This window comes from Salvelinus fontinalis, chromosome 10 (assembly GCF_029448725.1).
Source record: "Salvelinus fontinalis isolate EN_2023a chromosome 10, ASM2944872v1, whole genome shotgun sequence".
NCBI classification, from domain to species: Eukaryota; Metazoa; Chordata; class Actinopteri; order Salmoniformes; family Salmonidae; genus Salvelinus; species Salvelinus fontinalis.
In genome coordinates this window covers 30883181-30907083 of record NC_074674.1, presented here as the reverse complement: position 1 = coordinate 30907083, position 23903 = coordinate 30883181, and the positions used below count along the sequence as shown (strand labels likewise).

General features: G+C 44.5%; 1 protein-coding gene across 2 annotated transcripts in view; it reads left to right on the top strand.

Annotated features, from left to right (window-relative positions):
* The window catches only part of LOC129864003 (neuroligin-2-like), a 97873-nt gene that overhangs the window by 17513 nt on the left and 56457 nt on the right, over positions 1 to 23903 (top strand). For both annotated transcript variants that reach the window (XM_055936521.1, XM_055936520.1), the window contains exon 2: positions 3690 to 4516. In XM_055936521.1, the coding sequence (XP_055792496.1) occupies positions 4021 to 4516 (496 nt within the window). In that variant the 5' untranslated portion in view covers positions 3690 to 4020. The remainder of the gene's footprint in view (positions 1 to 3689; positions 4517 to 23903) is intronic.

Sequence of the window (23903 nt, the reverse complement as noted above, 5' to 3'; positions counted from 1 at the left end):
ATCTAGAATGTCATTGTATGCTGTAGAGTTAAGGTTTTGCTTCACTGTAACTAAGGGGCCCAGGCTGAACCATGAAAAACAGCCCCAGACCATTATTCCTTCTCCACCAAACTTTACAGTTGGCACTATGCATTGGGGCAGGTATCTTTCTCCTGGCATCCACCAAACCCAGATTCGTCCGTCGGACTGCCAGATGGTAAAGCGTGAATCATCACTCCAGAAAACGTTTCCACTGCTCTAGATTGCAATGGCGGCAAGCTTTACACCACTCCAGCCGACTGTTGGCAATGTGCATGGTGATCTTAGGCTTGCGTGCGGCTGCTCGGCCATGGAAACCCATTTCATGAAGCTCCAGGTGAACAGTTCTTGTCTTGACGTTGCTTCCAGAGGCAGTATGGAACTCAGTAGTGAGTGTTGCAACCGAGGACAGATCATTTTTGACGCACTATGCACTTCAGCACTCGACGGTCCCGTTCTGTGAGCTTGTGGTCTACCACTTTGCGGCCACCATTCTACCACCATTCTACTACCAATATTTGTATATGGAGATTGTATGGCTGTGTGCTCGATTTTATACACCTGTCAGCAACAGGTGTGGCTGAAATATCCAAATCCAGTAATTTAAAGGGGTGTCCACATAATTTTGGCCATGTACTATATCTACCTCTATCACTCCAGTATCCCTGCACATTGTAAATATGGTACTGGAACTGACTGATCATGTATATAGTATGCTTACTTACTTTATCATGTTCTTCTTATTTCTTATTTTTATTTCTTGTGTGTTTTTATTCTACCTCATGTTATTTTTAGTATTACATTGTTATTGATTACTGCATTTTTGGGGATGGAGCCAGCAAGAAAGTTATTTCACTGTACTTGTGCATGTGACATTAAAACTTGAAACTTAATAGGTTGGCACCTGACTCCTTCCTCTGCCTCTCCACTTGGCAGCCTGAGATACAAACCTAAGAATTTCTTTTCAAATCACACATTCTCACTCCATTACGACCCACACTATATTTTATCTTTTAACAACAGATTCAGCGTGTCATATATCTCACTTTGTCCATTTATCTCTCGGAATCAAATGTACAATTTCACAGTATTGCGCTTATTTTTCCATTTAATTGTTCAATATATTTCTCTCCTTTTTCTAAGGAATACACATACTATATTCCCAACTCAGTTGAATTTGTAGGCTACAGTATAGTAATTTACATCCACACAGTATAGCTGTGTAATTTACGGTGAGACACCGTTACAGACCGTTACTGTCTTAAAATGGGAGTCAGATGGTTGGTAATAAATGGAGTTGTCTTTATTGGCTCCTTTCTCCCTTCCCTCAGACTGATACAGTGTGGAGGTGGGGCGGCTGTCTGGAGGTGGGGTGGGGGGGCTGTGTGGAGGTGGAGTGGAGAGCAGCTGTCTGGAGGTCCGGTGGAGAGGGGCTGTCTGGAGGTGGAGTGGAGAGCAGCTGTCTGGAGGTGCGGTGGAGAGGGGCTGTCTGGAGGTGGGGTGGGGGGGCTGTCTGGAGGTGGAGTGGAGAGCAGCTGTCTGGAGGTGCGGTGGAGAGGGGCTGTCTGGAGGTGGAGTGGAGAGCAGCTGTCTGGAGGTGCGGTGGGGGTGCTGTGTGGAGGTGGGGGGGCTAATTGGAGGTCGAGGTGGGGTGGCAGGGGGCTGTGTAGAGGTGGGGTGGCGGGGGGCTGTGTAGAGGTGGGGTGGCGGGGGACTGTGTGGAGGTGGGGTGGCGGGGGGCTGTGTAGAGGTGGGGTGGCGGGAGGCTGTGTGGAGGTGGGGTGGCGGGGGACTGTGTGGAGGTGGGGTGGCGGGGGGCTATGTAGAGGTGGGGTGGCGGGGGACTGTGTGGAGGTGGGGTGGCGGGGGGCTGTGTGGAGGTGGGGTGGCGGGGAGCTGTGTAGAGGTGGGGTGGTGGGTATTCTGCAGACAGTGAGCGCCAGCCACATAAAGCCTTCATCACTTCTAAACTGCTCCATCTCCCAAAGCCAGGTCCAGATTAGCACCGCCCATTCGAGTTTAACCATGAGAAGACAGGAACCAACTAAACAGAGCTGTGAGGGGGGAGCCAACAGATTCACCAAAGGGGAGAGTGAGAGGTGTCACACTATTTTATTTATTTTGATTGATGTGTCAACAGGCTTTTATTGCTGTCGTGTTCTCTGAGTCAAGTCGATTATTTCAAAGTGCCATGGAGCATGGATGGATATCTAAGACGTGTACATGTGGGCTCCCAAGTGGCGCAGTCCCTGGTTCAAATCCAGGCTCCATCACATCCGGCTGTGCTTGGAAGTCCCATAGGGCGCTGCACAATTGTCCGGGTTTGGCCGGGGTAGGCCGTCATTGTAATTAAGAATTTGTTCTTAACTGACTGCCTAGTTAAAATATGGGAACATGTCTGTTGTTCAGGTGGTTGTGGCAGCTCAAGGACATTATGTACACTACCGTTCAAAGGTTTGCGGTCACTTAGAAATGTCCTGTTTTTAAAAGAAAAACACTTTTTTTCTCCTTTAAAATAACATCAAATTGATCAGAAATACAGTGTGGACATTGTTAATGATGTAAATGACTATTGTAGCTGGAAACGGCTGATTATTTATGGAATATCTACATAGACATACAGAGGCCCATATCAGCAACCATCACTCCTGTGTTCCAAGGGCACGTTGTGTTAGCTAATCCAAGTTTATCATTTTAAAAGGCTAATTGACCATTAGAAAACCCTTTTGCAATTATGTTAGCAGAGCTGAAAACTGTTGTCCTGATTATTGCTTCTTTAAAACTGTCCTTCTTTAGACTAGTTGAGTATCTGGAGCATCAACATTTGTGGGTTCGATTACAGGCTCAAAATGGCCAGAAACAAAGAACTTTCTTCTGAAACTCGTCAGTCTTTTCTTGTTCTGAGAAATGAAGGCTATTCCATATGAGAAATTGCCAAGAAACTGAAGATCTCGCTCCAGGCTGTGTACTACTTACAGAACAGTGCAAACTGGCTCTAACCAGAATAGACAGAGGAGTGGGAGGCCTGAGCAAGAGGACAAGTACATTAGTGTCTAGTTTGAGAAACTTACGCCTCAACTGGCAGCTTCATTAAATAGTACCCACAAAACCCCAGTCTCTACATGCTGGCCTTCTAGGCAGAGTTGCAAAGAAAAAGCCATATCTCAGACTGGCCAATAAAAAGATAATATTAAGATAAATATAATATTAAGAACACAGACACCGGACAGAAGGTCAGCATCCCGTAGTTGCCTCTTCACTGTTGATGTTGAGACTGGTGTTTTGTGGGTACCATTTTTACAAAGCTGCCAGTCTAGGACTTGTGATGTGTCTGTTTCTCAAACTAGACATTCTAATGTACTTGTCCTCTTGCTCAGTTGTGCATCGGGGCCTCCCACTCCTCTTTCTATTCTGGTTAGAGCCAGTATGCACTGTTCTGTGAAGGGAGTAGTACACAGTGTTGTATGACATCTTCAGTTTCTTGGCAATTTCTCGCATGGAATAGCCTTCATTTCTCAGAACAAGAATAGACTGACGAGTTTCAGAAGAAAGTTATTTGTTTCTGGTATTTTAAAACCTACTTAAAACAGCTACTGTCCATGTTGTGTCTCTCTCTTTCCAAACACAGACCCACTAACTTATTTTGACCTCTGACCTTTGTGTGTACCCAGGTGTGGCGTGTTGGCTGTGGAAGCTGTCAGTCTGCAGCTGGCCTATCAGGAGCTCTCAGGAGGATGGACCAGAGCAGACAGTCTAGCTGAGGATGCCTCCCGTCCCTCCCCCTCTCTACACCTGCTCTCTCACCTCTCACACTATGCTAGGAAAACACACTCTACACCTCTGATTTTGACCAAACCCCCCACCCCTCCCAATACCTTCTTTCTCCCAGTATCTCCAATAACCTACTAATTTCAGGGTATTGGGAGGTCCTTTCTTTACTCTTTGCTGCCCACGAGTGAACTCCTAGTCATATTTAGTTTGCTGGGCAGAAGACCGGAGGACATGTCCTTCTTCCCAGAGAGTGGCCCCAGACGTCCGGGGCCCGGTGGGACGCGGCGCTCCAGCCCCCGCAGGATGTCTGACCCGTGTCTGGTGTGGCTCCTGGGCCTGGCCCTCCGCCTGGCCCTGTCCTCCTGCCAGCGGGCCGACCTCAGCGGGAAACACCCCATGGTCACCACGGGCTACGGCAAGCTGCGCGGCGTCAGGAAGGAACTAAACAACGAGATCCTGGGACCCGTGGAGCAGTACCTGGGCGTGCCCTACGCCACCCCGCCCATCGGCGAGCGTCGCTTCCAGCCCCCTGAGGCGCCAGGCTCCTGGCAGGAGATCCGCAACGCCACCCAGTTTGCCCCCGTGTGCCCGCAGAACGTACACGGGGTGCTGCCTGAGATCATGCTGCCGGTGTGGTTCACTGACAACCTGGACGCTGCAGCAGGCTACGTTCAGAACCAGAGTGAGGACTGTCTGTACCTCAATGTCTACGTGCCCACTGAGGATGGTGAGTCCAGCTCCTGTTCCATCTCTCAGGCCAGATTACACTTCAAGTCAGGCAGGCAGGCTGGGGCTAACTGTTACAGTCTAGTGGTGCTACTGCTGGAGGCTCTGGGGATTAAGATGTCTCCTCAGTGTGTGTCAGATAGGACAGGATGTCAAGTAAGGTAAGGTATTGAGTAGGTTTATTTAAGGCTTGGGGTAAATTACCACATTCACACCTCTGAGGTATCACTAATAATATTGTGTTTCGTCTCAGCTTGAGAAGCAGGTCCTTCTTGGCCATCTCCTATTATGATCTATCCTGATGCCTAGTCACTTTACCCTGCCTTTATGTACATATCTACCTCAAATACCTCGTACCCCTGCACATTGATCTATATACTGCCTGTATATAGCTCCATTCTTGTGTATTTTATTCCTCTTGTTACTATTTTTATATTTGTATGATTCTTTTTTAACTCTGCATCGTTAGGAAAGGCTTGTAAGCAAGCATTTCAAGGTAAAGTCTACACCCGTTGTATTCGGCACATGTGACAAATAACATTTTATTTGATCTCACCCAAGAGTAAGACAGTAGTGTGTAAAATAAGGAAGTTTGTTGTTCATCCTCCTCAACTGTTTTATGCCACAGTGCAACTGGTATTTGGTCCCAACCAGACGGAATGCTATTGAGGCATCTTTATAGAGTGGTATCATTTGGATCATTAAGTCAGGAGATTGTTATCAGAGACGCAAGGGCTCTTGACCTGTGCCAATAAACACCCATGAGATTACCAAAGAATAGAAGCACTTACACTTATGTCAGTCTCGATCACTGCTCAGTCTTTTGTTCATGCAGAGTGTTGATTTACATACCGTGCTGTGGTACTGTCAGAGCAAAGGATGCTTTTATCCCAATAACTTCTACTCATTAGCTGCAGTCTATAGTGAGGCTTCATGCTTTGTTTCAAGTGTACTCTAGGTCAAAAAGGACAGTGTTTGTTAGCAATGCTACTCCCGCTCCTCTGTGAAGGATACCACAGTTCACTGCTATGTCCACATTTTGTTGAATAAGTGTATTTACATGTAGCTTGAGGATTGTTGAGACATTTCAATAACAAAATGGACTACAGAACGTAGAAACACAAAAGAAACGTTCAGTCTTGGAGATGGACAACAATAAATCTATGCCACAGTATTAAAAGAAAAAACATGTCCCTCCAATGAAACAAATAAATGAATCGTACGTATACATCAGAGAATCTTTATTGTCCGACTCTGGGCTGTGTTTGTTTCTCTATTGTGGGCTCGGAAAACAATATTAGCACACGCCTGTTCTAATATATTTTGCACATACTTGTGAGACTTCTAGGTTTAGCATTCATATACTGTATATGGGATTTGTATCTCCATCTTAGGCTGCCCGGTGGGCTTGCATGTTAAGTGCATTCAGTTCTGAGAATTTCAGCTGTGCTCCTGGAATCCTTTGTGAACTAAATTCACTGAAGCTGAGCATAGGCTATAATCAGATTTCAGGCAGTGTTGCCAGTCCGTTTTTGGAGTTAACCTATTTAATAAGCCATTTATATCACTCAAAATGAATTATTTTCAAGACCATCTCACAAACACAAACACACACACTCAAAATGAAATTCCTTTCCTGAAGGCAATACTTTAGGTATGAAATGTTAACATGCTCAGCTCAGTAAGCAGTAACAGTAAACCTAGGATCAGGTTGAGAGACTTTTCATATGTTCCAGATGATATGTCATCTCCTGAGTTGTCATGGAGGTTACACCTCTGTAGCGTGTCATAATTGGTGGACCCAAAGCATTGCTGCAATGGAGTGCCTTGAACCAATCATTTCAATAAGAAGTGCTTGCCTCAGCAGATCTGCCTGTTTCCATCTGCATTGAGCAGCGTTCTGACAGGTGTCTGCTGAGCTCTGGTTACATGCTATGTGACAGAACCTTACTGCTGAAGATTGACCTAGTAACTTAAAGGCACAATCGGTAAGATGTCCTGCTGTTTAACGTTTTTCTTTCTTCAATTAATGATATACAACTGCCTTTATTTAACCAGGTAGGCCAGTTGAGAACAAGTTCTCATTTACAACTTTGACGTGGCCAAGATAAAGCAAAGCAGTGCCACAAAAACAACAACACAGAGTTACACATAAACAAACGTACAGTCAATAACACAATAGAAAAATCTATGTACAGTGTGTGCAAATGTAGTAAGATTAGGCCTTACCCTATCATAACCCAAACCAGTGTTGAGGCTGCTGTTGTGTTGAACAACTGACTCTGGATTTTGGCTTTAAGGAGAGAGAACGAGTATTTAGCTACATTCTGTATTTGATCCTAACATTGATTTATTTGAATCATTGAAAGCATAATGGAACATAACAGTGTTACTTAAATATTCTCTGGAATCAGGACCAAGTCAACCCATTTGGAAAGAGGAGGATTTCACAAAAAAAATGTATATGTTCTTTATTCAGTGTAGCTAATTAGCAGGGGGTTTTGAACATAAGCCACACACACACACACACACACACACACATTACAAACCTTACTCCACATGGAATTACCATAGATATGTTGATCCCCTGGACTATTGTATGGCTATGAAGTACTGTTACACTGACCTCACACTATAGACCTTTTTATAGAACTAGCTAAGTTAATTTTCAGTCTATAGTGTTATGGCAGTAATACAGTGCATTCGGAAAGTGTTCAGACCACTTTTTCCACATTTTGTTCCATTGCAGCCTTATTCTAAAATGGATTAAATAAAACATTTTCCTCATCAATATATACACAATACCCCATAATGACAAAGCGAAAACAGGTTGTTAGAAATGTTTGAAAATTTATAAAACATTACATTCAGACCCTTTCCTATGAGATTTGTAAATGAGCTCAGGTGCATCCTGTTTCCATTGATCGTCCTTGAGATGTTTCTACAACTTGATTGGAGTTCACCTGTGGTAAATTCAATTGATTGAACATGATTTGGAAAGGCACACACCTGTCTATATAAGGTCTCACAGTTGAAAGTACATTTCAGAGCAAAAACCAAGCCATAAGGTCGAAGGAATTGTCCGTAGCGCTCCAAGACAGGATTGTGTCGAGGCACAGATCTGGGGGGAAGGCTACCAAAACATTTCTGCAGCATTGAATGTCCCCAAGAACACAGTGTTCTCCATCATTCTTAAATGGAAGAAGCTTGGAACCATCAAGACTCTTCCTAGAACTGGCCGCACAGCCAAACTGACAAGAACCTGATGGTCATTCTGACAGAGCTCCAGAGTTCCTCTGTGGAAATGGTAGAACCTTTCCAGAAGGACAACCATCTCTGCAGCACTCCACCAATCAGGGCTTTATGGTAGAGTGACCAGACGGAAGCCAATCCTCAGTAAAAGGCACATGACAGCCCGCTTGAAGTTTACCAAAGGCACCTAAAGGACTCTCAGACCATGAGAAACAAGATTATCTGGTCTAATGAAACCAAGATTGACCTGAATGCCAAGTCTGGACAGTGGTGGGCCGTCAGGGCCAGCAAGGCCTTCTCTGCTGGCCTAAACATCATCAGAATATAATTTTTTTTTTAAATATATTTCCCCACAAATATGTATTAAATTATTCCCCAGAGTAAGAGTTATACTCTTCATTTCATAGCTTTCCTCTTGGTTGCACTGCTTCCAGCCCCAGGTTGAGATTTGGAGGGCTGGTCTTTATGTTAGATCTTTTATCCAATCATATTCAGCCATCATGTGTTGCCAGGGATCTAAAATCTGCCCTCAGGCCTTCAGAATCAACAGTGCGGGCGCTTGTAGCTTATAGTGAATGGAAATGAAAATTTAGTGTCAACAAATCAGCTTTAAAGTTGGCTATTGTACGCCTACTGGCTGGCTCTATCCAGTGTTATACAGGAGCCAGCTAGCAGGCGTTGTGTGTGCACGTCTTTTGATTGGATTACCAATATTGAGAGGCAGGTCCTTTGGGCAGGTCTATGCAGATCTAGGAAACTGAATTTGATAAACGAATTAATTCGCGTACTACTAAGCTCTTTTTTCAACCCCCAATGGCGGAAGGAGGAGAAGATATCGATTTGGTCGAGGATATAATTATAACGCCATTCTCAAGACGAACTTTTCAAGAAAAGTTAGACATTGTAAGGAGAGGTCGCCCGACGCCGACCAACAGCGCTATCAATGGCTCACAGGCTCCGAGAAGCACTGCAAACTGTACTGCTGGGAATGCCTATTATTTGCAAGTGATCGATTTGGTGTTTGGAGCCACACTGGCTTTGCAAACTTGAGTTGTCTAACCAAGGCAGCAACGAGACACCAAAGTACGGCTGGGCACTTACAAGCAATGGTGCTTTTGAAAACTTTTGGGGACACCGGAGTGGATCTACAGCTCAACGAACAAACGCGCAGGGCAACGGAGCTGCACAATGAAAAGGTGAAGGGAAATATTGAAAAGACTCATTGATTGTGTCATGTTTTTGGGTAAACACTGTTTACCCAAAAATGTCAATTTGTCAATTTCAAGGTGACGCAACGCCTGGTTATACTGCGTTTCTGTCTAAATGTATAGTGTCTAGAGCCATGGCATCATAATGATGGAAATAAGAGGTGGATTAATTTGGGTGGGACTGTGTAGTACCTCACTGAAGGCCCAGGCCCCAGGCCCACGGCACGCCACTGAGTCTGGATGAAACCTGGTACCATCCCTACGATGAAGCATGGTGATGGCAGCATCCTTCTGTTGACGTTTTTATGTTTATCAGCAGCAGGGACTTGGAGACTAGTCAGGATTGAGTGATAGATGATCAGAGCAAAGTACAGAGAGATACTTGATGAAAACCTGCTCCAGAGCGCTCAGGACCTCAGATTGGGGCGAAGGTTCACCTTCCAACAGGACAATGACCCTAAGCGCAAAGCCAAGACAATGTAGAAGCAGTGGTGTAAAAAGTACCCAACTGTCATACATGTAAAAGTAAATATACCTTAATTCATAGAAAATTACTCAAGTAAAAGTGAGTCACCCCATAAAATACTACTTGAGTAAAAGTATAAAAGTATTTGGTTTTAAATATACTTAAGTATCAAAAGTAAAAGTACAAATAATAAAAAATTCCTTATATTAAGCAAACCAGACAGCACAATTTTCTTGTTTTTTAAATGTACGGATAGCCAGGGGCACACTCCAACACTCAGACATAATTTACAAACAAAGCATTTGTGTTTAGTGAGTCCGCTAGATCAGAGGCATAAGGGATGACCAGGGATGTTCTCTTGATATGTGTGTGAATTGGACCATTTTCTGTCCTGCTAAGCATTTAAAATGTAACGAATACTTTTGGGTGTCAGGGGAAATGTATGGAGTAAAAAGTACATTATTTTCTTTAGGAATGTAGTGAAGTAAAAGTAAACGTTGTCAAAAATATAAAGAGTAAAGTAAAGTGCAGATACCCAAAAAACTAGTTAAGTAGTATTTTAAAGTATTTTTACTTAAGGAATTTACCTCACCGTGCAGGAGTGGCTTCGGGACAAGTTTCTGAATGTCCTTGAGTGGCCCAGCCAGAGTCCAGATTTGAACACAATCAAACATCTCTGGAAAGACCTGAGAATAGCTGTGCAGTGACGCTCCCATTCCAACCTGACAGTGTTTGGGAGGATCTGCAGAGAATAATGGAAGAAACTCCCCAAATACAGGTGTGCCAAGCTTGTATCGTCATACCCAAGAAGACTCACAGATGTAATCGCTGCCAAAGTTGCTTCAACATAGTACTGAGTAAAGGATCTGAATACTTATGTAAATGGCATATTTCCGTTTTTATTTTTTATAAATGTGCAAACATTTCTAAAAACCTGTTTTTGCTTCATTGTTATGTGGTATTGTGTGTAGATTAGTGAGGGGGATAAAACTATTTTATCCCTTTTAGAATAAGGCTGTAATGTAACAAAATGTGGAAAAGGTGAAGGGGTCTGAATACTTTCTGAATGCACCGTTTATTGGGCTTTGCTTCACCCCGTGATATATCAAATCCCAGCTCACACAGTGTAGAAGAAGCAATAGGCTGGTAGTCTAGTGGTTAGGAGGTCAGCGGAAGGTCACTGGTTCGAATCCCTGAGCCGACTAGGTAACAAATCTGTTGATGTGTCCTTGAGCAAAGCACTTGTTAACCTTAATTGCTCCTGTAAGTCGCTTTGGATAAGAGCGTCTGCTAAATGACTAAAATGGTTTTTTAAATGCTACATTCTACATAGGTGTTATAACAGAGAATTACAGCGTTGCAATCCCATTGTAATGTCTCCTCAGCAGCAATTCTCTGTGAAGGATGTGACATCACCGTCCACCAGGCCATGTCTTGGCAGCATTACAAATTAATTTCCGTTTTGATCCGATCAATATGTTCCACAGCCAAACAAAAAGATGGTGACTGCTCAGTAGTCATTTGAAGCTCCAGAGTATGATGTAAATGCAGATTGGGGTGGTGATGTGCGGGGTGGTGGAGGAGTGGACTGATATGAACATAATAAACAAATAAATAGAATATGACACTACAGAAGAACCATCGTGTGAATTGTCTTTGATGCAAGAACAAACCTCAAACAAATTATTTTATTTTTGCTATCCCAGCAGCCCTTGATCTGGTGAAAATTGGATCAGGATTGTTCTGCGGGTGAAATGAGAGGTCTTTGAGTACAGTACTGTAGCTAGCTCTTTCATAGCGCACAGCAACACCACGGTTAATTAGCCCAGAAACTAAAGGTTTATCTAATTCCATTTACACAAAAGGGGGATGCCTTTGAAAGCGAGCGTCGTTGGGCTGGAATGGAAAACGAAGGGCACCAGAAACACTGCTGGAATCTGTCTCGTCCTGGCCATCGGAAATGTTCCATCCTATTGGTTAATTGCGTTTAATCATTTTGTTAAGTGAGGCAGCACCTTGAACACTGAACAGTATATAAACAGGGCCGTGTGAGTTAAGTTGTACATCTTGTCTAAGTACTCTCTAAGTAGTGGAGAGGAGGGGGAGAGATTGCTGTATACCATTATGTCACATTGAGGTGGTGTATCCTGTTTGGGAGGAAAACTGAGTGTGTGTGATTTGGTTATTCCCAAGGCTACCGGAGTGCCTGTCTGTGAGAGAGAGTGTTTTTTACATGTGGCTTGTGTTCTTGTCAAAGTCTGTCACTTATTGTTAGGGTCACTGCTCACACAGGCCTGTTGCTGTCCCTGTGTGTTACTTCCTGTTTGCTTATTTGTGTGTGAGAGAAAGAATTGTGTTCTTGAATTTCAAAACATGAATTTTCCATGTTCACGCAGTATTGACATGTTTTAACTTGCCTCCGGTATATGGATTATTACAGTTTCCACATATCACAGTTCCATATCCCACATGACCAAGTGCCCGAGGCTCATGGCCCTCTAATGTACCCCCATCTGCTACCTGTATCTGAGGCCTTAGAATGACCGAACACTCACAGAGCACAGAGGAAACTACACATGACACATTCCTGCCAAATGTTAAGAGTAATACCGTAGGAGGAAATCCTCAGAACCCCCTCTGCTCTCTGCCTCTGAGCGCCTCCCTCCTTCCCTCTGAGCGCCTCCCTCCTTCCCTCTCTCTGTACCTCTATATTGCCTCATTTTTGTTATGTAAATATATTGTGTTACTTTTTGATTTGATTAGATTTGTTTACTTAAGTTTATTTAGTGAATATTTTCTTAATTGTATTTCTTGAACTGCATTGTTGGTTGAGGGCTTGTAAGTAAGCACTTCACGGTAAGGTCTACTACACCTGTTGTATTCAGCGCATGTGACAAATACAATTAGATTTGATGTGTATCCCCACTCTCTCCTTCCTGTCTATGCCGACTGTGGTAGATGAGGTCACATGCTCTGAATGCAAATCAGTTCCATGTCCTTCCCCACCAGGCCGCTATGTAGCCTGCTGCGTCCTCAACTCAAATGAAATTCAAATGGCTTTTTAGAATAATGAAAACAAAACCTAATGTTAGAGCGAGAAGTGAGTTGACACATACACACACAAATACACACACATAGGGGCTCTATTTAGTCCAGCTGTGCCTAGTTCCCTCGCGTAGAGAATCTCCTGTGCTGTGCCAGCCGCCAGCCTGCTCGATGAGAGCACTGTGTCATTGCCTTCCTATTTCCTCCAGACTCTCCTCAGCCAAGAGCCTCAGATCCTTCATTTTTATCGCTGGCGGAGTGGCCGTTTACCGTCCAGACTCTTTATTAAAAAACATATTTCAGCAGGCATGGCCACAGAGCCAGGGACGGAGGGAGTACTTGGAGCCGCTGGCAGGGACATGGTGGGGGCTTGATGCTGTGTCAGACACCTCGTCAAACACACAGCACCGACATGACCATATGCAGCTTCATCCCCTTTACGGCACTGGGGAAATGGACAAGGACAGCAGACGGCAGCTTGTGTTCAGGCCGCTCCATGCTCACTCAAACATGGATTAACAGTTTTTTAGAACTGGGAGGGGGGCTCCCTGTATTTTGAAGCGCAACTGAAGGCAATAAAGAACTTCTCTGGTAGAAAACGCCCTACGTGGCATCTATATAAGTCAGAAACATTTATTCTAGTGTCAAAATTGACTACAAAGTGTAAATAGGATAATTTTAGTCATAAAGTCAGTCTCATCCAAAACAGAGTTTTGTAAGTGAGTTCGTCAGGAATTACTTGAGGGTTGGGTTTTGATTTCAGCAATGCTCACTAATACAGATGGATACACTGCTGTGGTGATTGCACTCTATCCAATATTACCGCAGAACACACAGACAGTGAGACAGACCAGAGCTGGGTTTCCCAAAAACATCATAGCGCTAAGAGCATCTTAATTCCATTAAAACTAAATGGACGAAAGATGATCTTAGTGTTCGATGCTTTTGGGAAACTCAGCTCTGCCCAGCAGGCAGCGGAAGGGGACTTTGTTTACATAACAAAACACGTTGCGCACTTATTTTTAAATTATAATGTTTTTACTTGAGAAATACTGCCCCAAACGTTGTAGCTAGATGAAAAATTGCACGACTAAAACCTCCTCTGCAAAAATGTCAAAATTAATTGCAGATTTAGAAGACAAACATCAGCAACTGTCACATCCAACCTCACCCCAAGACGGAAATCAAATTTTTCTTAATGAGCAACAGAGAAACACATGCAGAATCGGTGTGTTCAGTTGCTCTTTAACAGGACAGGAGCTGACTTAAAATGATCAATCCATTGGATTTCATTGAATGCCAGTAAGTCAATCTGAGATGGACACTGTATACCAATGTTGACCCATCTACATTTCAAGTGCACATATTCAAATCAAGTTTGTTCAAATTATTCAGTTAGTTTTTTCGGTGTGGATGATTATTATGCTTAAGATGTTTTTTTCTCACTAGTACTGGCTGCAACTGTTTCCTGCCTGTGACTTGGTGAGGTTGGACCCAGGTGCAGAGAAGAGACGAGGAATCAGTGGTTAAGGATACTTAGAATCGGTAGCCGCAGGATCACAGTACACTTGAAAAACAACGAACACCAAGTCTCGAAAAAGCACTGAGGAAACGACCGCACACGGTAAACAATTCAAGCGTCTGCAAAGGACAACAGAAAAACACACCTATTTTAACAGTGAAATCATAACGAGTAAATAGGACACACCTGAGTGTTGTAAATGTCTCTAGGACGGTCTCTGCTGCCCTCTGGTGACTGGTGGAACCATGACACAGCCAAGTTCACTTAGCCTAATAAACAGTGTTCAAATCAAGGGGAAAACTGCAAAAGAATGTAAGAATGACAGCAATGGAAAAAGGCTATTTGCCCTTTTTTTTGCAATTTTACCCCCTTTTTCTCCCCAATTTCGTGATATCCAATTGGTAGTTACAATCTCGTCTCATTGCTGCAACTCCCCAAAAGGCTTGGGAGAGGTGAAGGTCGAGTCATGCGTCCTCCAAAACATTACCCGCGAAGCCACGCTGCTTCTTAACACCTGCTCGCTTAACCCGGAAGCCAGCCAAACCAATGTGTCGGAAGAAACGGTGTTCAACTTATGACTGAAGTCAGCTTTGCAGGTGCCCGACCCGTCACCAGGAGTCACTAGACCATGATGAGCCAAGGAAAGCCCTCACGGCTAAACCCTCCCCTAATCCGGACAACGCTGGGCTAATTGTGCACCGTCTTATGGGACTCCCAGTCACAGCCGGCTGTGACACAGCCTGGGATCAAACCCCAGGCTGTAGTGATGCCTCAGCACTGCTGTATTTGCACTTTCTAACCTGACTAGAAACCAAGGCTTTCAAATCGAAAATAGTAAGCAGACAAATAATATGTCTACCATTGTTTACCAGACCTGTTGTGCCTCCATACAACATTGTTTTCCTGGAAATGTAACAATGAGTTCCTTAGAGTGAAACTGATGCCCATCTAGAGATGAGGAAAGTGGAAATGAGGTATAGTAAATGTGTGTTTGTGATGTACTGGTGGAGTATTCGTGAGTGTTTCAAGGATCGATGTTTGTATTACGGTGTTCTTGGAAAACCTTGGGAACATTGAGGCCATTCTTGCCAAGCCATTCAAGCAGGTGTATAGGTACTGTAGCTATCGCCTACTCTAACTGTCTGGCTGGCCACACGGAACTGACAATTCTGTAGCGCTGTCTCTGTCAGCTAGCTGTGAGAGCAGGCCCCAGCTCCAGCACACTACACAGTTCTGGCACCGTCACTGAACACAGGCAAACCTGTTTGTTTCTCTCCCCACAGAGCCATGTCTCTGTCACTGTCACTGTCTCTGTTAGGAAACAATGCTGTCATACCTGCTTGTCGCATCCCAATATGCACTGCAGAAAACATCCCACATTGTGCTCCAGCACATCACATTTTTTCCCCCCTTACACAAAATCCTGCTTTGACAGCACAACAGAACCCAACTGAACACATCCAACAATCATCTCAGATTGAGTCTCCTCACTCGTCACAGAGTCATGGGCTTCCAGGAAGCAGGAAGCATTAGGCCCATGTAAAGTCTTTAACTGAAGTCTGCTGCTCCATTTCAAAGGAAGATGGGTCCATTTCAATGGAACTGCTCCCTGTGCGCAGCTTAAGCTCTTTAATGGGTATTAGAGCAGGTTTAAAATCACAGTGTTCACCATTAAGTGGTTAGGTGTGGGTTTTAGAGTGTTGCTGGGAAAGTGCTGACTTGGCAGGGGCCTAATCTACCTTCCCCTCCATTACTAGTCTGTCTAACTGTTGTGACTCATCCCTCGCCCTTCTCAACCCCAACCCCCTTACTGGAACTGTCCTTACACCTGGGAGGCCTAGGGGTGGGAGGAAATCACTTACATATTGACCGCTGAGAGAGAGAGAGAGAGAGTCTTGGTTTTTTGTAGGTTTAGGTATATATGTCTATGGTGGCCTGATATGGTTCCCGATCAGAGGCAGCTGTTTATCGTTGTCTCTGATTGGGGACCATGTTTAGCTAGCCATTTTCCCTTGAGTATTGGTGGGTTCTTGTCTATGTGTAGTTGCCTGTCAGCACTAATTTGCATAGCTTCACGGTTAGTTTTGTTCAGTATTCATTCTTGTAATAAAGAAGAATGTACGCATACCACGCTGCGCCTTGGTCTCCTTCTTTTGACGGCCATGACAGAAGAACCCACCACAAAAGGACCAAGCAGCGTGAAAAGGAGGAGCAGCGTTTTATGGAGAAATGGACCTGTGAGGAGATTTTGGACGGAGCAGGACCCTGGACGCAGGCTGGGGAGTATCGCCTTCCGAAGGAGGAAATAGAGGCAGCAAAAGCGGAACGGTGATATTATGAGGAGAAATACAAACAAGGCAAGCACGAGAGGCAGCCCCAATAAAAAAAATGGGGGGGGGGGGGGGGGGCACACGAGGAGATTGGCTGAGTCAGGTTGGAGACATGAGCCAACTCCTCGTGCTTACCGTGGGGAGCGTGTGACTGGTCAGGCACCGTGTTATGCAGAAATGCGCACGGTGTCTCCAGTTCGCATTCATAGCCCGGTGCGCTCTAGTCCAGCTCCTCGCATTTACCGGTCTAGAATGGGCATCCAGCCAGGATGCATTGAGCCAGCTCTATGTTCCAGATCTCCAATGCGTCTCCACGGCCCAGTGTATCCTGTGCCTCCTACACGCACTCGCCCTGAGGTGCGTGTTCCCAGCCAGGTACCACCAGTGCCGGCACCACGCACCAGGCCTCCAGTGCATTTCCACAGTCCAGTACGGCCTGTTCCTGCTCCTCGCACTCGCCCTGAGGTGCGTGTCCTCAGCCCGGTACAACCAGTTCCGGCACCACGCATCAGGCCTCCAGTGCACTTCCACAGTCCAGAGCTTCCGGCGACAGTACCCAGTCCAGAGCTTCCGGCGACAGTACCCAGTCCAGAGCTTCCGGCGACAGTACCCAGTCCAGAGCTTCCGGCGACAGTACCCAGTCCAGAGCTTCCGGCGACAGTACCCAGTTCAGAGCTTCCGGCGACGGGCCACAGTCCGGAAACTCCTACGACGGGCCACAGTCCGGAGCCTCCAGCGACGATCCCCAGTCCGGAGCCTCCAGCGACGATCCCCAGTCCGGACCCTCCAGCGACGGTCCCCGGCACGGGGTCTCCAGCGAGGGTCCCCGGTCCGAGGTCTCCAGCGAGGGTCCCCGGTCCGGGGCCTCCAGAGAGGGTCCGGGGCCTCCGGCGATGATCCGCAGTCCAGAGCCTCCGGCGATGATCCACGGTCCAGACATACAAAGGCGGAGGGATCAGTGTAAAGAGGCGAAGCGGTGTCCAGAATCAGAGCCGCCAATGAGGGTAGATGCCCACCCGGACCCTCCCCTATAAGTTCAGGTTTGCGGTCGGGGGTCCGCACCTTGGGGGGGGGGGGGGGGTACTGTCACGCCCTGACTTAGATATCTATGTTTTCTTTATTATTTATTATTATTATTATTAGGTCAGGGTGTGACTAGGGTGGGTATGCAAGTTTTTTCTTATCTAGGGTTTTTGTATATCTAGGGTTTTTTGTAGGTCTAGGTATATATATGTCTATGGTGGCCTGATATGGTTCCCAATCAGAGGCCGCTGTTTATCGTTGTCTCTAATTGGGGACCATATTTTGGTAGCCATTTTCCCTTGGGTATTTGTGTGTTCTTGTCTATGTGTAGTTACCTGTCAGCACTCATTTGTATAGCTTCACAGTTCGTTTTGTTATTTTATTAGTTTTGTTCAGTATTCATTCTTGTAATAAAGAAGAATGTATGCATACCACGCTGCGCCTTGGTCTCCACCTTTTGACGGCCGTGACACAGTGTGCCATCACAGCAGCAAGATGTATGACCTGTTGCCACAAGAAAAGGGCAACCAGTGAAGAACAAACACCATTGTAAATACAACCCATATTTATGATATATTTATTTTCCATTTTTACTTTAACTATTTGCACATTGTTACAACACTGTATATAGACATAATATGACATCTGAAATGTCTTTATTCTTTTGGAACTTAGGTGAGTGTAATATTTACTGTTTATAATTTTATATTTTATTTCACTTTTGTTTATTATCTACTTCACTTGCTTTGGAAATGTTACATATGTTTCCCATGCCAATAAAGAACCTTATTAAATGTAATTGAATTGAGAACAGAGACCGAGAGAGAGCAGTGCTGGTGGTCTGGGTGTGTCCCTCATCCAGACCGCCATTCATCCACTACTGCAGAGGTTTGGTCGTGCGTTTTGCCAATAGATCTGTCTCAGTCAGAGGCTGTAGTTAGCACCCTATGAGGGAGCCATCAGAAGACAGGCGAAAAGATGTAGTTAGCACCCTATGAGGGAGCCATCAGAAGACAGGCAAAGAGTTGTAGTTAGCACCCTATGAAGGAACCATCAGAAGACAGGCGAAAAGATGTAGTTAGCACCCTATGAGGGAGCCATCAGAAGACAGGCGAAAAGATGTAGTTAGCACCCTATGAGGGAGCCATCAGAAGACAGGCGAAAAGATGTAGTTAGCACCCTATGAGGGAGCCATCAGAAGACAGGCGAAGAGATGTAGTTAGCACCCTATGAAGGAGCCATCAGAAGACAGGCGAAAAGATGTAGTTAGCACCCTATGAGGGAGCCATCAGAAGACAGGCGAAGAGATGTAGTTAGCACCCTATGAAGGAGCCATCAGAAGACAGACGAAAAGATGTAGTTAGCACCCTATGAGGGAGCCATCAGAAGACAGGCAAAAAGATGTAGTTAGCACCCTATGAGGGAGCCATCAGAAGACAGGCGAAAAGATGTAGTTAGCACCCTATGAGGGAGCCATCAGAAGACAGGCGAAAAGATGTAGTTAGCACCCTATGAGGGAGCCATCAGAAGACAGGCGAAGAGATGTAGTTAGCACCCTATGAAGGAGCCATCAGAAGACAGGCGAAAAGATGTAGTTAGCACCCTATGAGGGAGCCATCAGAAGACAGGCGAAAAGATGTAGTTAGCACCCTATGAGGGAGCCATCAGAAGACAGGCGAAAAGATGTAGTTAGCACCCTATGAGGGAGCCATCAGAAGACAGGCGAAGAGATGTAGTTAGCACCCTATGTGGGAGCCATCAGAAGACAGGCGAAGAGATGTAGTTAGCACCCTATGTGGGAGCCATCAGAAGACAGGCAAAGAGTTGTAGTTAGCACCCTATGAGGGAGCCATCAGAAGACAGGCGAAAAGATGTAGTTAGCACCCTATGAGGGAGCCATCAGAAGACAGGCGAAAAGATGTAGTTAGCACCCTATGAGGGAGCCATCAGAAGACAGGCGAAGAGATGTAGTTAGCACCCTATGTGGGAGCCATCAGAAGACAGGCGAAGAGATGTAGTTAGTACCCTATGAGGGAGCCATCAGAAGACAGGCAAAAAGATGTAGTTAGCACACTGTGAGAGTGATAAAGCTGCTGGCTCACCAACAGAGAGTACACTGTGTCTGTTAAATGAGTGAGTGTATCGCCAACACGTAGGGAGAAAGTAGTGTGTCGTTAACACCCTATAACAGAAAGGGAGAGAGTGGTGTTAGCATAGCTAGCATGCCAGGTGGCTGTGTGTGCGTGTGCATGTGTGCGCATGCGTGTCGGGTGTGGGGACAGGATAGCGTGCTGAATCCTAAAAGTGATTGAGAGGGACTATAAAAGCCGTGTAGTGATTGTGCCGGCCATGTAGCGCTCCACTGACAGATCGAGACAATAAACAAATGAACAGGATCCCTATCGGCCAGGCTTAAAGAGAGCAGCGCGCCAGAGGGGTGGGGGGTCACTCTGATAATGCTTGTTATTGGCTGTCCTCTATGGAACGTTTAACCACTGTTAACGTTAAAGCTTAATGTGGGCCACCTGGGTGACCTTGGCGTAGGGGAGCCCTGTCAGAAGCCCTCACATGGCTGTGTAAATACTGAACCACCACCCCCTGCCAGGCTCCCTGTAGGGATACTCTGGAGGAGGGAGGGACATTCTTATGAGGGCATTGATGTCGCTGGATGGGATGTTTTTGTGTGTATGAATGTGTGAAATGTGTGTGCTTAAGTTTATGCGTGCGTGGCGTGTGTATGTATGTGTATGTCCCTGGTCATCCCCCGAATGTAGTTGTTTATCCTGGCAGGACAGACCAGTCCCTGTGGACGTGATGAGGGCCCGGATACGCTGTAGCCTGAGGGCTGTAGCATTGAGCTAAGGGGCTGAGTGGGCAGATGCGCCATGATGGGTTGGCATTCCCCTGCCTGCCTTCTAACCACAAAGAATGATGGCTTGATTCTCCTCATTGATTTTCCTCTACAAAGCACTGATGCGTAGGGAATAAATGGGAAATGTTCTCTAGGGTCTTTCAGCAGGCACCTCTCAACTAGATACTCTGCACTGAAACAGACTAGTTTGGGGCTGTCTCCGCAGGACAAGCTGTATTTGTAATGCTCTCTTACTTTTGGCTTTCGGTTGTTTGGGAGTCTTTTGAAAATGAGAGAGAAGATGGTCTCTTGTTGTGTTGTTACGATACCAACATTTTAACAAACGATACGACACCAGGCCAAGTATCATCATATCAAGTAGTATCGCGATACCACAGTGGGAAGAAATCTGTGACCTGGCATCCGTTTTCAAAACATTCTCCAAAAACCTGTCACTGAAATTCACACTTTTACTCAATACAACACATTTAATTTAACTTCACACTGTTAAGTGTATAATATAAGACTACATATTATGTCTGATTTGCTCATATTTGCAAAGGCCTACCTGGGATATGGCTGGAGGAATATACATGCATAATGATCTGCTTGTTATTGTGTCAGTAAGAGGAAAACACTGCATAATGATCTCCTTGTTATTGTGTCAGTAAGGGAAAAACACTGCATAATGATCTGCTTGTTATTGTGTCAGTAAGGGGAAGACACTGCATAATGATCTGCTTGTCATTGTGTCAGTAAGAGGAAAATACTGCATAATGATCTGCTTGTTATTGTGTCAGTAAGAGGAAAACACTGCATAATAATCTGCTTGTCATTGTGTCAGTAAGGGGAAAACACTGCATAATGATCTGCTTGTCACTGTGTCAGTAAGAGGAAAACACTGCATAATGATCTGCTTGTCATTGTGTCAGTAAGGGGAAAACACTGCATAATGATCTGCTTGTCATTGTGTCAGTAAGGGAAAAACACTGCATAATGATCTGCTTGTTATTGTGTCAGTAAGAGGAAAACACTGCATAATGATCTGCTTGTCATTGTGTCAGTAAGAGGAAAACACTGCATAATGATCTGCTTGTCATTGTGTCAGTAAGAGGAAAACACTGCATAATGATCTGCTTGTTATTGTGTCAGTAAGAGGAAAACACTGCATAATGATCTGCTTGTCATTGTGTCAGTAAGAGGAAAACACTGCATAATGATCTGCTTGTTATTGTGTCAGTAAGAGGAAAACACTGCATAATGATCTGCTTGTTATTGTGTCAGTAAGAGGAAAATACTGCATAATGATCTGCTTGTTATTGTGTCAGTAAGAGGAAAACACTGCATAATGATCTGCTTGTTATTGTGTCAGTAAGGGGAAGACACTGCATAATGATCTGCTTGTTATTGTGTCAGTAAGAGGAAAACACTGCATAATGATCTGCTTGTTATTGTGTCAGTAAGAGGAAGACACTGCATAATGATCTGCTTGTTATTGTGTCAGTAAGAGGAAAACACTGCATAATGATCTGCTTGTTATTGTGTCAGTAAGGGGAAAACACTGCATAATGATCTGCTTGTTATTGTGTCAGTAAGGGGAAGACACTGCATAATGATCTGCTTGTTATTGTGTCAGTAAGGGGAAGACACTGCATAATGATCTGCTTGTTATTGTGTCAGTAAGAGGAAAACACTGCATAATGATCTGCTTGTCATTGTGTCAGTAAGGGGAAGACACTGCATAATGATCTGCTTGTCATTGTGTCAGTAAGGGGAAAACACAGCATAATGATCTGCTTGTTATTGTGTCAGTAAGGGGAAGACACTGCATAATGATCTGCTTGTTATTGTGTCAGTAAGGGGGAAACACTGCATAATGATCTGCTTGTCATTGTGTCAGTAAGGGGAAAACACAGCATAATGATCTGCTTGTTATTGTGTCAGTAAGAGGAAAACACTGCATAATGATCTGCTTGTTATTGTGTCAGTAAGGGGAAGACACTGCATAATGATCTGCTTGTTATTGTGTCAGTAAGGGGAAGACACTGCATAATGATCTGCTTGTTATTGTGTCAGTAAGGGGAAGACACTGCATAATGATCTGCTTGTCACTGTGTCAGTAAGGGAAAAACACTGCATAATGATCTGCTTGTCACTGTGTCAGTAAGAGGAAAACACTGCATAATGATCTGCTTGTTATTGTGTCAGTAAGAGGAAAACACTGCATAATGATCTGCTTGTTATTGTGTCAGTAAGGGAAAAACACTGCATAATGATCTGCTTGTTATTGTGTCAGTAAGGGAAAAACACTGCATAATGATCTGCTTGTTATTGTGTCAGTAAGGGGAAGACACTGCATAATGATCTGCTTGTCATTGTGTCAGTAAGGGGAAGACACTGCATAATGATCTGCTTGTTATTGTGTCAGTAAGGGGAAAACACTGCATAATGATCTGCTTGTTATTGTGTCAGTAAGAGGAAAGCACTGCATAATGATCTGCTTGTCATTGTGTCAGTAAGGGGAAGACACTGCATAATGATCTGCTTGTTATTGTGTCAGTAAGGGAAAAACACTGCATAATGATCTGCTTGTTATTGTGTCAGTAAGGGAAAAACACTGCATAATAATCTGCTTGTTATTGTGTTAGTAAGGGAAAAACACTGCATAATGATCTGCTTGTTATTGTGTCAGTAAGAGGAAAACACTGCATAATGATCTGCTTGTTATTGTGTCAGTAAGGGGAAGACACTGCATAATGATCTGCTTGTTATTGTGTCAGTAAGGGGAAAACACTGCATAATGATCTGCTTGTTATTGTGTCAGTAAGGGGAAAACACTGCATAATGATCTGCTTGTCATTGTGTCAGTAAGAGGAAAACACTGCATAATGATCTGCTTGTTATTGTGTCAGTAAGAGGAAAACACTGCATAATGATCTGCTTGTCATTGTGTCAGTAAGGGGAAAACACTGCATAATGATCTGCTTGTCACTGTGTCAGTAAGAGGAAAACACTGCATAATGATCTGCTTGTTATTGTGTCAGTAAGAGGAAAACACTGCATAATGATCTGCTTGTTATTGTGTCAGTAAGGGAAAAACACTGCATAATGATCTGCTTGTTATTGTGTCAGTAAGGGAAAAACACTGCATAATGATCTGCTTGTTATTGTGTCAGTAAGGGGAAGACACTGCATAATGATCTGCTTGTCATTGTGTCAGTAAGGGGAAGACACTGCATAATGATCTGCTTGTTATTGTGTCAGTAAGGGGAAAACACTGCATAATGATCTGCTTGTTATTGTGTCAGTAAGAGGAAAGCACTGCATAATGATCTGCTTGTCATTGTGTCAGTAAGGGGAAGACACTGCATAATGATCTGCTTGTTATTGTGTCAGTAAGGGAAAAACACTGCATAATGATCTGCTTGTTATTGTGTCAGTAAGGGAAAAACACTGCATAATAATCTGCTTGTTATTGTGTTAGTAAGGGAAAAACACTGCATAATGATCTGCTTGTTATTGTGTCAGTAAGAGGAAAACACTGCATAATGATCTGCTTGTTATTGTGTCAGTAAGGGGAAGACACTGCATAATGATCTGCTTGTTATTGTGTCAGTAAGGGGAAAACACTGCATAATGATCTGCTTGTTATTGTGTCAGTAAGGGGAAAACACTGCATAATGATCTGCTT